Source organism: Tauraco erythrolophus, chromosome 15 (genome assembly GCF_009769465.1).
Source record: "Tauraco erythrolophus isolate bTauEry1 chromosome 15, bTauEry1.pri, whole genome shotgun sequence".
Lineage (NCBI taxonomy): Eukaryota > Metazoa > Chordata > Aves > Musophagiformes > Musophagidae > Tauraco > Tauraco erythrolophus.
Window position 1 is genome coordinate 4,108,640 of NC_141479.1, and position 14,328 is coordinate 4,122,967.

At 39.5% G+C, this 14,328-nt stretch overlaps 1 protein-coding gene across 1 annotated transcript in view; it reads right to left on the reverse strand.

Annotated features, from left to right (window-relative positions):
• Positions 1–692: 692 nt before the first annotated feature.
• Positions 693–14,328, reverse strand: part of MMP2 (matrix metallopeptidase 2) — a 33,594-nt gene continuing 19,958 nt past the window's right edge. The window contains exons 9-13 of the mRNA XM_009977472.2: positions 13,562–13,715; positions 7,656–7,792; positions 5,705–5,864; positions 2,141–2,250; positions 693–796 (exon numbers count right to left, since the gene is read on the reverse strand). Coding sequence (XP_009975774.1) covers positions 693–796; positions 2,141–2,250; positions 5,705–5,864; positions 7,656–7,792; positions 13,562–13,715 — 665 coding nt within the window. The remainder of the gene's footprint in view (positions 797–2,140; positions 2,251–5,704; positions 5,865–7,655; positions 7,793–13,561; positions 13,716–14,328) is intronic.

Here is a 14,328-nt window from a genome sequence, read left to right on the forward strand (position 1 = left end):
GTATAACGCATTGACTTCAAAAATCTGAGTCATTCCATCCATATAAACAAGTTATATAGTAGTAACAAAGTGCATGAAGCAAATTGCTAAATTTAACTAAGGTATTAAAATAAAAAGTACTTTAAAACAATACTTTAACACAGTTTCTTGCCATGATTCCATCATGCATCAACACAAATCAAATCCTGAGGCAACCTGTGCCTTTGACAGTCTTTCTGTATTATTATGTAAATAAATGGAAGTAATGATCAAACTTGCAAAAGGGCAAAAAACACTAAGACAAACCATCTATTTATAACAGTTGTATTGAAAAAAAAAAAATCAAAGTGCACTGCTGGTACATCTCATTTGAGCCGATTTGGGATGTGTATGACACAGGGGCGTGATCCAGTCTCCAGTGGTGTCAATGCTTTGTTTAAGCACCAGGGGGATAAAGACTGATGGATGTTCCGTTACTAGCATCGCTATGACTACCGTGAAAACTGGAAATTGTACCAGAATATATACGTAAACATCTTTTGTATACTGAGGAGGCAAACACTCTTAAATTCTCTGATGTGTACAGTACTGGTACTTAATGTTTGGGTGCCAGTACCAGACTGGTCCAGTAATTAGCATTCAGATCTATTTCTAATTACAGATAAGGCATATAACGAAAAAGTAAATATTTGGTTATTAATATCTCATACAGTTCAGCAACCCAACCAGTCAGAATTTATCTTGCCAATTTTAACAATCTTCAAACTCTTGTCTTCCATTTGTAGATAGTACTGATCTTTGAAAAAGTAGGTGTATCCTATGAAGGTAAATAAAAAAGCATTCTCAGATTACAGAGCACATAATTCTTGATCAAAGATTTTTTGTCTGTTTGCTTTCATGAAACTTAATGAACTAGAAGACTTATTTCCTGAAATATTTATACACAATAAAAATATTTATTTTAAAAATATGTAAAAATTCCCATCCTGGAGAAGAGAGGTCTTGTTAAATAGAGCCTGAAGTCAGGTTACCGTTTTGTGAGCCAGAATTTTCTGGGAAGAAATATTTGCTGGCAAAATAGATGTTGAAAATGTAATCGAGTCAAGACTCATGTGATATCAGTGGTGCTTCCAGACAGTTACACATATCTGTGCAAAATATGAGGCCACTTAAAATCCTGGGCCAGGCTCTCAGCTGCAGTTGACAGAAGGTTAAAAAAAAAGGGCAAAATACAACCCTTTTGTGCCTGTGATCAAGGAGATTATCATACTCGAGTTCTGGCAGTGCTGGAGCCAGATGATGCTGAGATGATGCTGTGACTGCATGCTGGTACTGAGGAACCTATGGAGCTGTCAGGAAGCTGGGAAATTTCCAAGCCATAGGGACTGGCCTGGTCATGCCTTCCTGTGTTAGGACATCCTGTGCATCAGGCACTGGCTGGCAGGAGTCGCTCTAGTCTGTATCTCAAATTACACTAGAAGGAGAATTCTCCACACAGCTAGTTTCCCCCGTGCTGAAATTAGAGAACCAACCCAGCTCTGAGCTTCAGAGAGATCTCAACATAAAAGTGACTGCAGCACAGATTATTACCCTCCTCTATGTCCTGTCTGACATGTAGAGCAGGTTTCTAGACCTGAACAACATAGCAATGGAAAGCAATAAGATGCTTCAACACACTTAAGGAAGAGAGTATATAAGCTTTTTTTTTTTTTAGGGGGGAAAAAAGTACCAAACACAAGGAAGAAAAGGAGGAAGATGCTAATAAAAGCTGTTTCTTGCCTTGTTAAGCTTTGCAAAGTGTTCAGCATCAAGGAAGTAAACAATAAAGAGTAGTAGCAGATTGAAATCAAAGGAGCTTCATGAAAAGGGAAATTAGCATAACTATTATTATTGTTATATGCTTGGATAAAAATATTCAGGAGAGGTCATATTCCTTAAATGTTTAATTTTAAAAAGTTTAAACTGTCTTAGTAGGGTATTTATCAACTGGTACTTTACGGAAAAAGAAAGAGACAAAACCAGTTTGTTTGAACTAGTAGTTTGCAAAGCCGAATGGCAATTTGGTGCCTTCTCATGGACCACAAGGAAGTAAAGGCTCCTATAAGTTTCACTGCAGACAAATAAGAGCTTTTTAGGGCCTTAGATCAGAATTACAGCTTACCACTGTCACCAAGACCCAGGACAGCATCGAGGTTATCTGGAACTCCGTTCCAAGAGTCAGCAATGAATTTAGGGGATGCAAGCTCCATTTTCTTCTTTTCTTCATTGTACCTGAAGAAAATTACATCCCTGCATTACAAATCTATACTTAATGTTAAAATTTAATGTAATTTTTCAGGGAGTCCTCAGTAAATGTGACTATATAAAAGAAAGAGAAATATAATAACTGAGACTGTGATATTGTTTTTATTTTATTATAATTATTCCCTGACTCTTTTAAAAACCTGTGAAGTTTTTATGTCTTTCCTTTTGGAAATGCAATTCTTGCTGAATTGAAGATATACTTGCTAAGCAAAACCCTTTTCAGAAATGTGACTTTAAAATTCCAACCATAATTCTAGGAAAGGTAACTTTCTTCAGGCAGTAGCCAACATCTGAAGATAGCAGATTTTAATGTGAAATGGCTATCTTATTTCAAATAAGATTTTTAAATGCTTCTAATCCATGTAATTGATGGATTGCTATTAAATTACTAATAACTTTTCCTAACATTTAGTTAAAGATTGTATCATTTTCACATAATCCTGTCTCTTTCTCAGTGATGATCAGCAGATAAATGCCAACTTAAAAATATATGTTTTTCTTTGGGGAAAAAAAGCCAACCCAAACCACAATGGCTTTCACAGTCTATGCTTTACTCAGCTAATGTAAACTCATCCAACTCCATGGAAGTCGGACCTAGTTTGCAATGTCCTTCAGCAGTGAGTGGATCTGTCTGTACCCACATCTGCAGATGATCAGTTGTCTCATTTACTCTGTGTGCTTTCCACCGTAATGTGCGATGACAGATTTGTGCAAATCCAGTTTTACACTCCCGCAAACAAGTAGTGCAGGATCTCCCTTTCCATATGTAGGGAATAAATGTCCCAGGGATGCAAGGTCTTTGAGAGTGAAGATGGAAGGAGCAACACTGTGGCCTGATTTCCACATTTTTCTGGCTTATAGAGAGTCAGTGATGAGCAGGAAGAGTGGAGATGTCGTGAGGAGCAGTGACATGGAATATAGTTTGAACCAGGCTTCCAATGCATGTGAGGCCTTAGTCACCCTGGCACCTTAGTCACCTCCTCTTCAGGAGCTTTTGACAAAGAAGGGTCATCTTTGTGTAGTACTGGAGGGATTCTCGTTCTTGATTCTGTTTACCCATAGCTGTATGTATCTGGAGTTACTTTTCCCTCATTGCTATATGGAACTACTTGGATCATATCCAAAGTTACACCAGTACAAATAAGCAGTAGGTTGGTCAAAGTCAATTTAAATGCTTTATTTAAATTACTTACTATTTTTTCCTTGGATATTTAAAGAAAATCTAGTACCTTACTGGGTAGCTTTAAGCCTTCAGCTGTGGAATCTGAGCCAGGTCCTCTTCCTCTCCCTCACAAAATTTTGCTTCGCTTAACAATCTTGTTATAATAACACTAAAATAGCTTGAGGCTGGAAGGAGGGAGAGGAGAAGGCTTCCAAAAAATCCATTTAAATTAAGTGTGATAATGGCACAGGAAGGACTATGGTATGTAACTATTTTGATTCCATGTGGCAAAGTCCTTGTATAAAATAAAACAGCCAAATACTTAAGGGTTATAGCATCTGTGTGAAACAGAGATGCATTTTTTTCTGAAATATTTGTCAACTGCTTGCTTTCTTCTTCACACAGATAAAAATCACTGAAGCTTCTTTTGATTCCTCAACAATAAATTATGCAATCTGCAGTGACTGCAATTGATAAGGTACTTTGATAGAAATACTGTCTGTGATTAGAGTGATGAATTACTTGGAGGCCCTGGAGTGCAGTTCATCAAAACAATCGCTGGTACAGAGGAGACAAGCTGCTTTGCTAACTCGTAGTCTATAGGTTTTGGTAGGAATCCGAAGTATTGCGGATGTCTGTATTAGAACTACTTGCAAATGTTTAAGATGGTCTTTACAATATGATGTTAAAAAATGAATAACGTAATTTAGCTTTTAAGTTCTTTTTTTTTTTTTGATAATGGAGAAGAGTACTGTCCTCAAAGTAATTGAAAGAAAGTTATGATCAAGTGGCAATTGTGAAAGGGTATTTTATTTACTTACAGGAATCCACAGCCATTAGGATGTTAAAAAAGACACTCATCCAGTTTGATCATAACATGAAATTAATGTTCACATAAATGGACTCAATTATACTGACACTTCCTTTGATATTTTATATAGAGCATCTCTCCGAAGGGAGCCTTATAGCTTGGAGAATCTTTTAGATTTTTGGTGGGTGTTTCTGATGTTTAACCTACCTCTAAATTGTCAGTTAATGAATGGTTTGATTTTCAGCCTGTTGTTTAATGTCTGCATTCCTGAATTCAAGTCCTGTTCCTGGAAGAGACCTCTGACTGGGAAAGCAGGAGTTAGTGTCTCTGTTTTGTTCTCATGCCATTCTGATAAGCAGCATGGAGGTAACTCACAAAGTTCCTCAAAGCACCAAAATGTGCCTGCTTTTTAAGATGATTGTTTGTGCCAGATCTTCCTTCCAGTTATGATAATGAAATTATATTAAATACAATTAGAAAACTTTTCATCAGGTGCAATGTAGGATATTTATTTCTACCACGGTAATAGCCTTGAGACATTTTGAGGACATTCTTTCCTAATCTAAGACTCCAAGATCTTTCCTGGACAGAGCGTGGTAGCAGATCACTTGAGTTTGGTTGCTTATGTTGCATCATACTTTGCTTCTCATACAATCTGTCTAACAACCTTAGTGCAAACAGAAATACGCGTATTTGTGGAATAGCACATTTGTTGGTGTTCTTTGCAACAAAAACTTCTCTGAGCGTGTACTGGAAACATGAAAAGGATTGTAGAGACTCTGAAAATGAATTGAAGCTAAGATTCTTTCCAAAGTACTAACAGATACACTTGTGGTTTGCTCAGATCTCCTCAGAGCCAACACTATTAGTAGAGCAAATGTGTTGGTGACTGGTAAATCAGCTGCTGAAAGGATTCACGGTCAGCCTCAGTGTGCTTTGCTAGTCACACTGCTGTTTCGTAATCCAGCACCTCCAAACCTGGTGGCTTAGTGAAAGAATTTCAAAGGCAATCTGGTCAGTCTTTGGCTTCAAGTGATTGGAGATCAGCCTGCTTTTAAGGAATTCCTGTCGTTTTTTTCCCAGCAGTTCTGAGCTGACAGTAGGGACAGCTTGTCCCTTTTAAGAGCCTAATACTGATGTGGGGCAGTTGCTGATACGTAGGGGCTGAGGGATGGGTTTAGTGGTGAGCAGCCTGACAGAGACTCCCAGGTATCCTCTTCCCTTGCAAGTTGTTCTCTCACATACATGCCAGTTTCCTGCTGCTGGCCTGAAGCACTTTCCTAGTCCTGCTCCCTGGTTCAGCATCCTCACTTATCGCTGCTGTCAGCGTGAGTTTTGTATTCTCAAAGGATGAAAACCCTGTGTTTGGTTTCTGCCTCCTGAACCTCAGTGTGCCTAGAGACACAGCTCAGCTAACAGCGTACCACCGCCACTTCAATGCGTCTTACTTCCAGTATCTGTCTCCAGCGAAAATGTATGTCCTCTTGTTTCTGCCCCAGTTAAAAGCTGCATCAACGCGTTGCACATCAGGGGGTAGTCCCAGGTTGGTGAGTTTCTTTGGATAGCCCCTATCCAAGTTACTGGCTGAATAAACCCAGTACTCATTTCCTAAGTAGGGGAGAAAACAAAACAAACACTGTTAATTAATCAGATACAGAGGAGTATTTCTTCTTTTATGCTTTGTTGTGTGACGTTTTATTGCACTAACTGTACTGTTAGTCTTCCTGGTATTTTGCCATCTGGGAACACTAGAGCGCAGGGGCTTGGCGAGTACAATTTCTGCGTTAGCCTCTTGAGCGTTGGTCGCCTCTCAGCAAAAGACATCACCTCAGCATGCTCTTGCTCCCGCCCTTACTAGCTGCTTCATCCTTGAGGCAGACACTGTCTGAGGACGGTTAAGAGTTGTGTTGAAACAAATAGCTAACATTGGTAATTTTTTGTAGATGAAGATGGTCTGAAATCAGGCACGGGCACCTGAAGTTGAATGCAGAAGCTCATGTCCACCCTCCACGTGTTTTGTTGAGCGATTTTATTGAGTGATTAACAGGAAGTTTTTGCCCAGAGTTCCTCTTTCTGTTGTCTTTTGTCATACGACATTTTCTAATGTCTCTCCAAATACGAACTAGTGAAAGAAGTACTAGTATGTAGAGTTCCTTACATGGAGTTGTAATTTACTTAGTAAATACCCTCACTGGGTTCACTGAAAGCCACAGAAAGATTCATTCATGAAAGGACATTTCTTTGATTCTGTGCTACTGGGAAAGAAAGTGAGTGAAGTGGTAATATGAGAAAAGCGTTATGTAGTGTTTGAGTTCCTGAGAAGTTACTATTTCACCATTCAGGAGCAAAGGGTGAATCTCAGTAGTAAGTACTTTGAGATAGTTGAGTTACACGTAACTTTCAAACCAATCTTTATTTGTTTGATAGTTCTTGGTTTTTTGGTTGGTTTTTTTTGTTTGTTTTTTTTTTTTAACCAGATTAGTTACATTTTCCTGGAAATCATAAAGAGAGAGAGAGAGGTTTAGATGCAATAGGATTATATATAATATATGCAATATTTAAAGTGTTTTGGCTTGCCTGAAATAAAACATTCCCCTCCTGCCATGTAAACTGAAGCAAATGGCCTTTGAGACATGTGGAATAGATTATCATTACTTTTTTCCCTCCTGTACAGAAAATGTGCAGCAGCATCGGCCATATGGTTTTTACATGATTGGAGATGTTTAGTCATGTTTTTAGTAGATGCTGGAGCCCAGTTTTTGCTGGCTTAGTTTTTCATGTTGAAAGCAGCCTCCCAGCTTCGCTGATCTGGCCAGTTCAGCTGAACCATATGTGTGATTTAGGACGGACAGAGTAGTGCTTCCTGTGACCCTCCTCTCCCCTGGCAGCCACTAGCTCAGCCACCTGTATCCTCTGCCTGATGAGCCACCAAGGCAGGTACTTGGAAGCCAGAGTGGAAGTCAGTCTTTGGCAAAAGAGGAGACAAGGAAATGCCTGGGGTGGGAAGATGTAATCTTCTCAGGTAACATGTACAGAGACAATAGCCTAAAATAAGAGGAAACAGAAGAGAAACAGAGCTCTGATGAAACAGAGCTCTCACTGTTGTTGCGTTTTGTTTTAAATAATGACTCTTGTTTAGTCTTGCTCATTGTTAAATGATTGTATCCTTCTAGGTGGGTATGGCTCCCCTTTGTTGTAATGGAGGCTGAATGCTGTTTAGCATCTTTCAGATCCAGCCTTTGTCTTAATATCCTCAGCATGGGATGTTTGAGATGTCACCCATTCCTGCTGGCTCTCAGGCAGGCCATTCCCTGGCCCAGTTACAACTTAGAGGAAACTGAGCTCGAATGCAGCATTTATGCAAATGGCTACTTACATTTCAAAACTTAAAACCAATACCTGAAAAAAATACAGCCTTCTCGTCCTGAGGGGCCTCGTAGACAGCATCAATTTTCTCCGGCAGATCGGGCCAGAACGTAGCAACAAGAAGAGGACCTGTGGGTTTTCCTCGGGGGTTTACAGTCCTCCACATGAATCTGAGCAGAACAGAAAATTGTACGGGATTTACAATGAACCAGTTCACCAGCACATCTGTTTCTCATCCTTTCTGGCAAAGGCCACACGAGCGTGCGTATACACACATGCGCACACACGCGGGTTAGCAGCAACACACACTTGTAAGTGTTTTCCTACGGTGACTGAAAAGCCAAATCATTTAGAAGCATGTTGCTAAAACAGTGGCACGCTAAGCTGCATGCTGGACTGCAGGTGAACTTGCTTGCACTGATTGCACTGATTGCTTTGGAGTTCCTGGTGCTTTTTGCATCAGGGCAAAATGTATTCTGTGCTTAGAGTACACAAATAAACTAATTTACAAGGCATTTAAACTATTAGAGCTCTCCTGCTTTTGTGTGTATAGCAGATGGATGAGGGTTTGACAAAAGCAGAGATTTGTATTCTGTGAATTGCTCTTGCAATTACTATTGTAGTGACTAAAAGTTCGAATTTAATAACAGTATATCAAAGTGCCTGGAAGTCAGCTTGGCTGTAAAAGAAACTGCTAGCACTAAAAATGTTCATTAGAGAAATGCAAAGGGTAATTTATTGGCTATTTTATGTAAGTAGGATCATAATTTGATTTAAGCTTTAAAAAGCTGTAATTATCTTTAAATGGCAGAGCTTAGAGCTGAGGGCTTTTGGTATTAAAAATGGTACTGCTATTTCCTTCTCCATAGAATGAAGAACTTTCTTCCCCAACGGAACAAAAGTTTTGCCATGACCATAAAATGAAAAATCAGTAGGCTAGTGGAATTGCTGTTGCACCAAGCTATAGCTATTAAATTCTCAGGTCAAACAGCTTTTAGTGTCAATATGTTGCTGAAGCTCAAGTTGCCACTGGCATCTTATTTTTTGCAGAGTATAGTCATTACCCATTCCTACCTAGAATAATTATACCTTTGAGAAACCCAGGATCTGTAACTGAATTTTGCTTTTGCCTGAAACTCGGAGGAGCAGTCCTAAATTCATTTAATAAATTTCTGTGTTTTTGTCAACAGAAGTTTGACTGCTAACGGAGCTAGCTAGGACAAATAAAACATTCTGAAATGCATTTGCAAGTATGATTAGTTGCTGCATACTGAATTATGATAACCTATAGTGTTTGATATGAGGAAGGATACAACTGGCAAGTGCATTATTTTTTTGTCTCTTAATTAAAAATACGTATTAATTTAACCTGACATATGGTACTAATAAGATAGTAATATGTTAACTTACTGTCATTTTGCATACATATATGTATTTTTAACATGTACAAAAATATCTCTGAGCATAACTCATGATAATTTTCATTTTAAGAGAGGCAAGAAATAAGGCATTTAGCTAATTACTCTTGCTTTTGACAGTGTTTAAACACATATTAAATGCTGTAAAAGATAATAACGTTTGTTGCATGCATCTCTTTTCAGACAGAAAAGCAGATCCAATATGATATGAAATGGAAATCCATACAACAAATCTTTCTAACACTGCATTCATAAAAGTAACTCCTTTTAAAAATGCAAGTTACAGAATTCTCAATCAAATTTGGGTCTGATTTATGGCTGAGTCAGCACTAATAATTACTATCTGCATGAATTCCAAACTTTTCAGAGCCAACAGAGACTTAACACCAGGTTTTTATTACAGCACACGTTTCAAGGGACTTGTTAAAATGGTGAGATTTTCTCGTGGAAAGGGAAACTTTGTCAAAGCTGAATTTTCTTTTATTTTTGAATTGAGTAGGAGGTATTTTTGTTTCTACTCATCTTATTGAGGAAATGGTGAAATTATTTATTTGACTATCTCATTTCACTTTGAACATGTTAAAATATGTTAACTTGTTCAGGTTAAATTTTTATATGATGTTTATAGACAGATTTGTTACTTTGTTACAGTAAGTATTTTACATTTTATTTTAACATAATCAAGATTTGCCATTGTTGTTATTACTACATGCAGTTATGGAAAGGGACCAAATCAGTGGGTCTTTTTTACTGTCTTACTAAACTTCAGAAGCTTGAATTTTTGTTCTTTTTCAGAACAAAAACATCTGTGTAAATGCTGTACTCGAGCACTCTGGTTGCTTGAAGGATTCTGTGCCCAGTGGAAAAGCCCAACTATTCTCTGTGGCCAACAGTACCTGCAGTAATTCCCTTTTATTTCCTTGGTTTGAGGGGGAAGGGAAAAATACACTTTTGAAAGAATTAATCTGATCTGACCTCCTTTTTGCTGTTTACTCCTTTTTCCTGTGTAATATGACAGTTGGATGCTATGGTCATTTTCATGAATCATAAAAGTCACACGGCACATGATAGACGTTTGTTTTTTGAATTCCAAAAGTGAGACATAATGCTGCTTGCCTGATATTTGGAAAGCTGCAAGACCGACAGGCAAAGCCATTCCAGAGCGAAACAATTCAGCAATTGTCTGCTTTGTGTCTGTTAGATAAAGCATGAGTCAGTTTGAACAGATTGGTTTGGTATTTGCATAGTTCTTTGACCAACTGTATCTGAATGCAAAATACTCCTGTTTTGTTGGGATTATATGGAATACTGAATCGCTTTGCTGATTGAGGAATAGATTTAAAATTGTTCCTTGTCGGATCAAGCCTCGCACAATTACTGATTTACAACAGCAGAATCAAGGTGGAGGTCTGACTGAAAACCACGGCCGACAAGTGAGCAAAAGAGGATCAGGATGCTGTGGATACTGTGGAACTTGAGAGGTTTTTTACTCACGTGAGAGTATGTTTTCCCTTCTGAAGGCACTGAGTGAATACTTTAGCTCTCTGATGACTATGGTAGCAAAAGTAAGCACTGGTTTTGGCAAACTAGTTAGGCCAGGGTGGTGGGGCCAGCTCTGGGCAGCTTGTTGGTGGAAGGATCTGGCGCTGGCTTTCTGTGAGGCAATGTGGGGCCGTTTCATGACCAAGAAAGGGCCATTTCTTTCCGTTAGGGATCACTGGATTGTAAGGAATCTTAGCCTGCTGCTGACTGGGACAAGAGGAGTAGTACAAAGGGTATCACAGGTGTCCCCACAGGTGTGTTGAAGGAACCCTTTTTGCCCCTAGCTGCCCTAGCAGCTGTTATAGAAATGGGGAACATCCTGTTCTTATAACCAGAAGTTTTAAATCCCATTTATGCATTGCTGGACCACAAAGCCTGTGAGAAAGATAAAATCAAACTTCAAAGCCAAAGCACCATTATTCTGGGTATCGCACAGATTGGAACTAGAAGGAAATGTACTGAAGGAATTACTGTATACCATAGCCTGTAAAATTACCCAGTTAACCATGATTTTTTGTTATGAAAAGCTGGTGAGTAGAGTTAAACTGTGCAGTATAGTAATAAATCCTTCATATCTTCTAGCTGAAAATGTAAGTCTGGAGGAGGTGGCTGGAATTTACACCAGCAGGAGATATAAAATAACTATTAAATTACTGTTTTGTGAGAGGGACCTTGTCTGTTGGTTCCTGCTTCCTTTTAAATTTCAGCTGACATCTGGCAAGGAGCAATGAACAGGTGAGTTGTAATCAGCTTCAGATGCTTGTGTATGTTTCTATATGATAGGAGACAGTGATTTAGGCATGTGCAGTGAACGTGCATGGGCCCAGATCTTCAGTGGCTTTAGCAGACTGTTCAGGGTAACTGAGGATACATGGTTTCAAATTGGGCATTGATTTATGGCAGGGAAAAAGGAGCTTTCGTGTCTCTCACCATGGTGCTGCCAAGTCCCATACTCCTTAGGAGCTGCTCTTCATTGCTGAGCAGCTGGGTAATACAGGCCCTGGCAAAGACAGTGGGAGCTGCAGCTGTGCAGCCACCTCATTTTATCAGGAATGTTTCTGCTTTTGCATCAAAAATGCCTTTGTGTCTTCTGTCTTGGAGGCCTTGCACACATGGAGCCTATCCCAATCACCAGTGTCCGTGATGTGTTATTACAGCAGCCGTGAGTGACATAATACTGTTATTTAATGATTTTGGACTCAACCTGGATTAAACCACTCAGGGACAAGACTTTCCTCACAGATTTCCATGATTGTATCTTTATGAACATGGGAAAGGAACACAGATCCTCTTTGGACCAGTCAATCATAATGAAAGTTATGCTAAAACTGAAGATTGGCTAAAACAGTGTCTCCATGGGAATACTCTCAAATGCTTCTTCTACCACTAGCTTTGGATGAACTACTTTTTTTTAGGAGTGTTTATAGAAGTTGAGATTGGAAATTTTCCTGCAATCAGATTTGCAGCTTTCCCCAGAGTGTAAACTATATGAAATGAAATCAGGAAGGATTCATCCTTCCAGAGCTCTACTCCACTGAAAATGACGGGATTTCCATTGCTGAATTAGTCCTTGTAGGTTTTGCTACAAAGTCCGGCATCCGGAAATATTTTATAGGGAATGAATCCTTTGGCAGGCAATAGACTGGCTAATGCATCTCTTGCATTGCTAATTTTGTGATTAACATTACAGATGAGTAAATCTCTAAAGATTTTGGGGGTCATATCTGGTTTGCATAAGCATTTAGAAGTTTGGATGTGTCTCCCAGCTACTTCACCCTTTTGAGCAACCCTTGTGTGACTCCACAGAAGCCAACAGGGCTGACACCAGGGTTAATTTTTGCTCTTCAATCTGTAAATTTGGGCAGAAAATATCATGAGAACAGGCTTTTTTGTGAGCTTTGTGGCATTTCCTTGTCCTGATTTTAGCTAGAACTACCACCAGCCCAGTCGTTGTCATAGCATCTTGGCATGCACAATTCCAGCGTAGGGCAGAAACCAGAAATTAAAAACCATCACAAAACTGCCTAAAATAATGACTGAAGTTGAAAATTCCAGGCTGTCAAAGAAGTTTGAGAGTAGCTCAAAGAAAAGGTGAATTTATGGCATAATCATCTCACCTATCTCTAATTACAATCATTTGGACAGGAAGGTGATTGGGAGTAGTCAGCATGGACTCTCAAATGGGAGGTCATGCTTAACCAACCCAATAACCTTGTATGATGAAATGACTGGCTCGATAGATGAGGGCAGAGCAGATCAGAAAGGTTTTTGACCCTGTTTCCAATAAGATTCTCATAGACATGCTTTTGAAGTATGGATGAGGTAAGCAGATAGCAAGGTGGACTGAAAATTAGCTGAGTGGCTGGGCCTAGAGGGGATGGTCAGTAGGATGATGTCTAGCTGGAGGCCAGTAACTAGTGATGTACCCCAAGCATCAGAACTGGCTGAAGAGTGTTTAGCATCTTCAGTAATGATCTGGATGGAAGGGGCAGAATGCACCCTCTACAAGTTTGCTGATGACCCACAATTGGGAGGAGTGACTGATACACCAAAGGGTTGTTCTGCTGTCCAGAGGGACGTGGACCCCTGGGGAAGTGGGATGGCAGGAACCTCATGCAGTTTAGCAAAGGCCAGTTCAAGGTCCTGCACCTGGGGAGAAACAACCCCAAACACCAATACATACTGGGGACCAACAGACTGGAAAGAAGCTTTGTGAAAAAGGACCTATGGGTCCTGGTGGAAATCAAGTTGATCACAAGCCAGCAGTGTACCCTTGTGGCAAAGAAGGCTCTATTATTTAACCATAAAACTGGAATTTGCCATCTCTTCCCTTAGGAGTTGATTAGCATACGTTGCTGTCTCTGAACACACAAAAGAAAGGGCAGATTGTGCCTGATAATAAATTTCTAGATTTTGATGAATAGATTTGACAGATTCCTCCTCTTGAAGCCTCATTGGTAAGAAATTTATCTCACTTACCTATCTTTGAAGAAAAACGTTTCTCCTCTAATTTGTGCAACTCCATCAAATACAATGTCGTGCTTGCAGAGCTCTGGAGTGACGGGTCCGAGGGTTGGACGTGGTCCTGGCCCGGGTCCTGGCCCTGGTCCAGGTTCGACATCGGGCGATACTTCTGTAACGATGAACCGAGAGATTCTGTTACTCTGGAGCACAGTGCTGCATAGCTTGCCTAGAGAACAGGAACTACCATCGTTTCTAGAGGGGGATCATTTGGAGGCAGTGCTGGAAGGAGAGAAGACTTAAAATCTTTTCTGAAGGAGGGTGGTCGAGTACAGGTGAGAAGGCCTTAGCTTCCAGTCCTGCCTTGGTCTGCTGTGTGCCTCCATTCAAGACACTGACTGTGTGAGTGTCTATCCGTGTTGAGATGCCTGTTTAACTGGAAAAATAATCAGAAGTGACTGTCCTAAGTTCAGATGTTAACATTACAATTTTTATTTTACTGGGTTCTGCAAAGAAGAGAAATGCATTTCAAAGTCCTTCCATTCAGAATTATCTGCAACTCCACTGAAAGAGGTGTCAAAGTGGATTTCTCCTCTTACTTCCAAGTGCCAATATTTTGCAAGTTACAAAGATGCATTTTGAGCCATTTGTGTGATCTTTCTGCCCTCATCAATAATCAAAATGTGCTCTTCAGAACATGTACTTTGCCATCTGGTTTATTTTATTTTATTTTATTTTATTTTATTTTATTTTATTTTATTTCACTGTTTGGCTGCTGCTGTGTT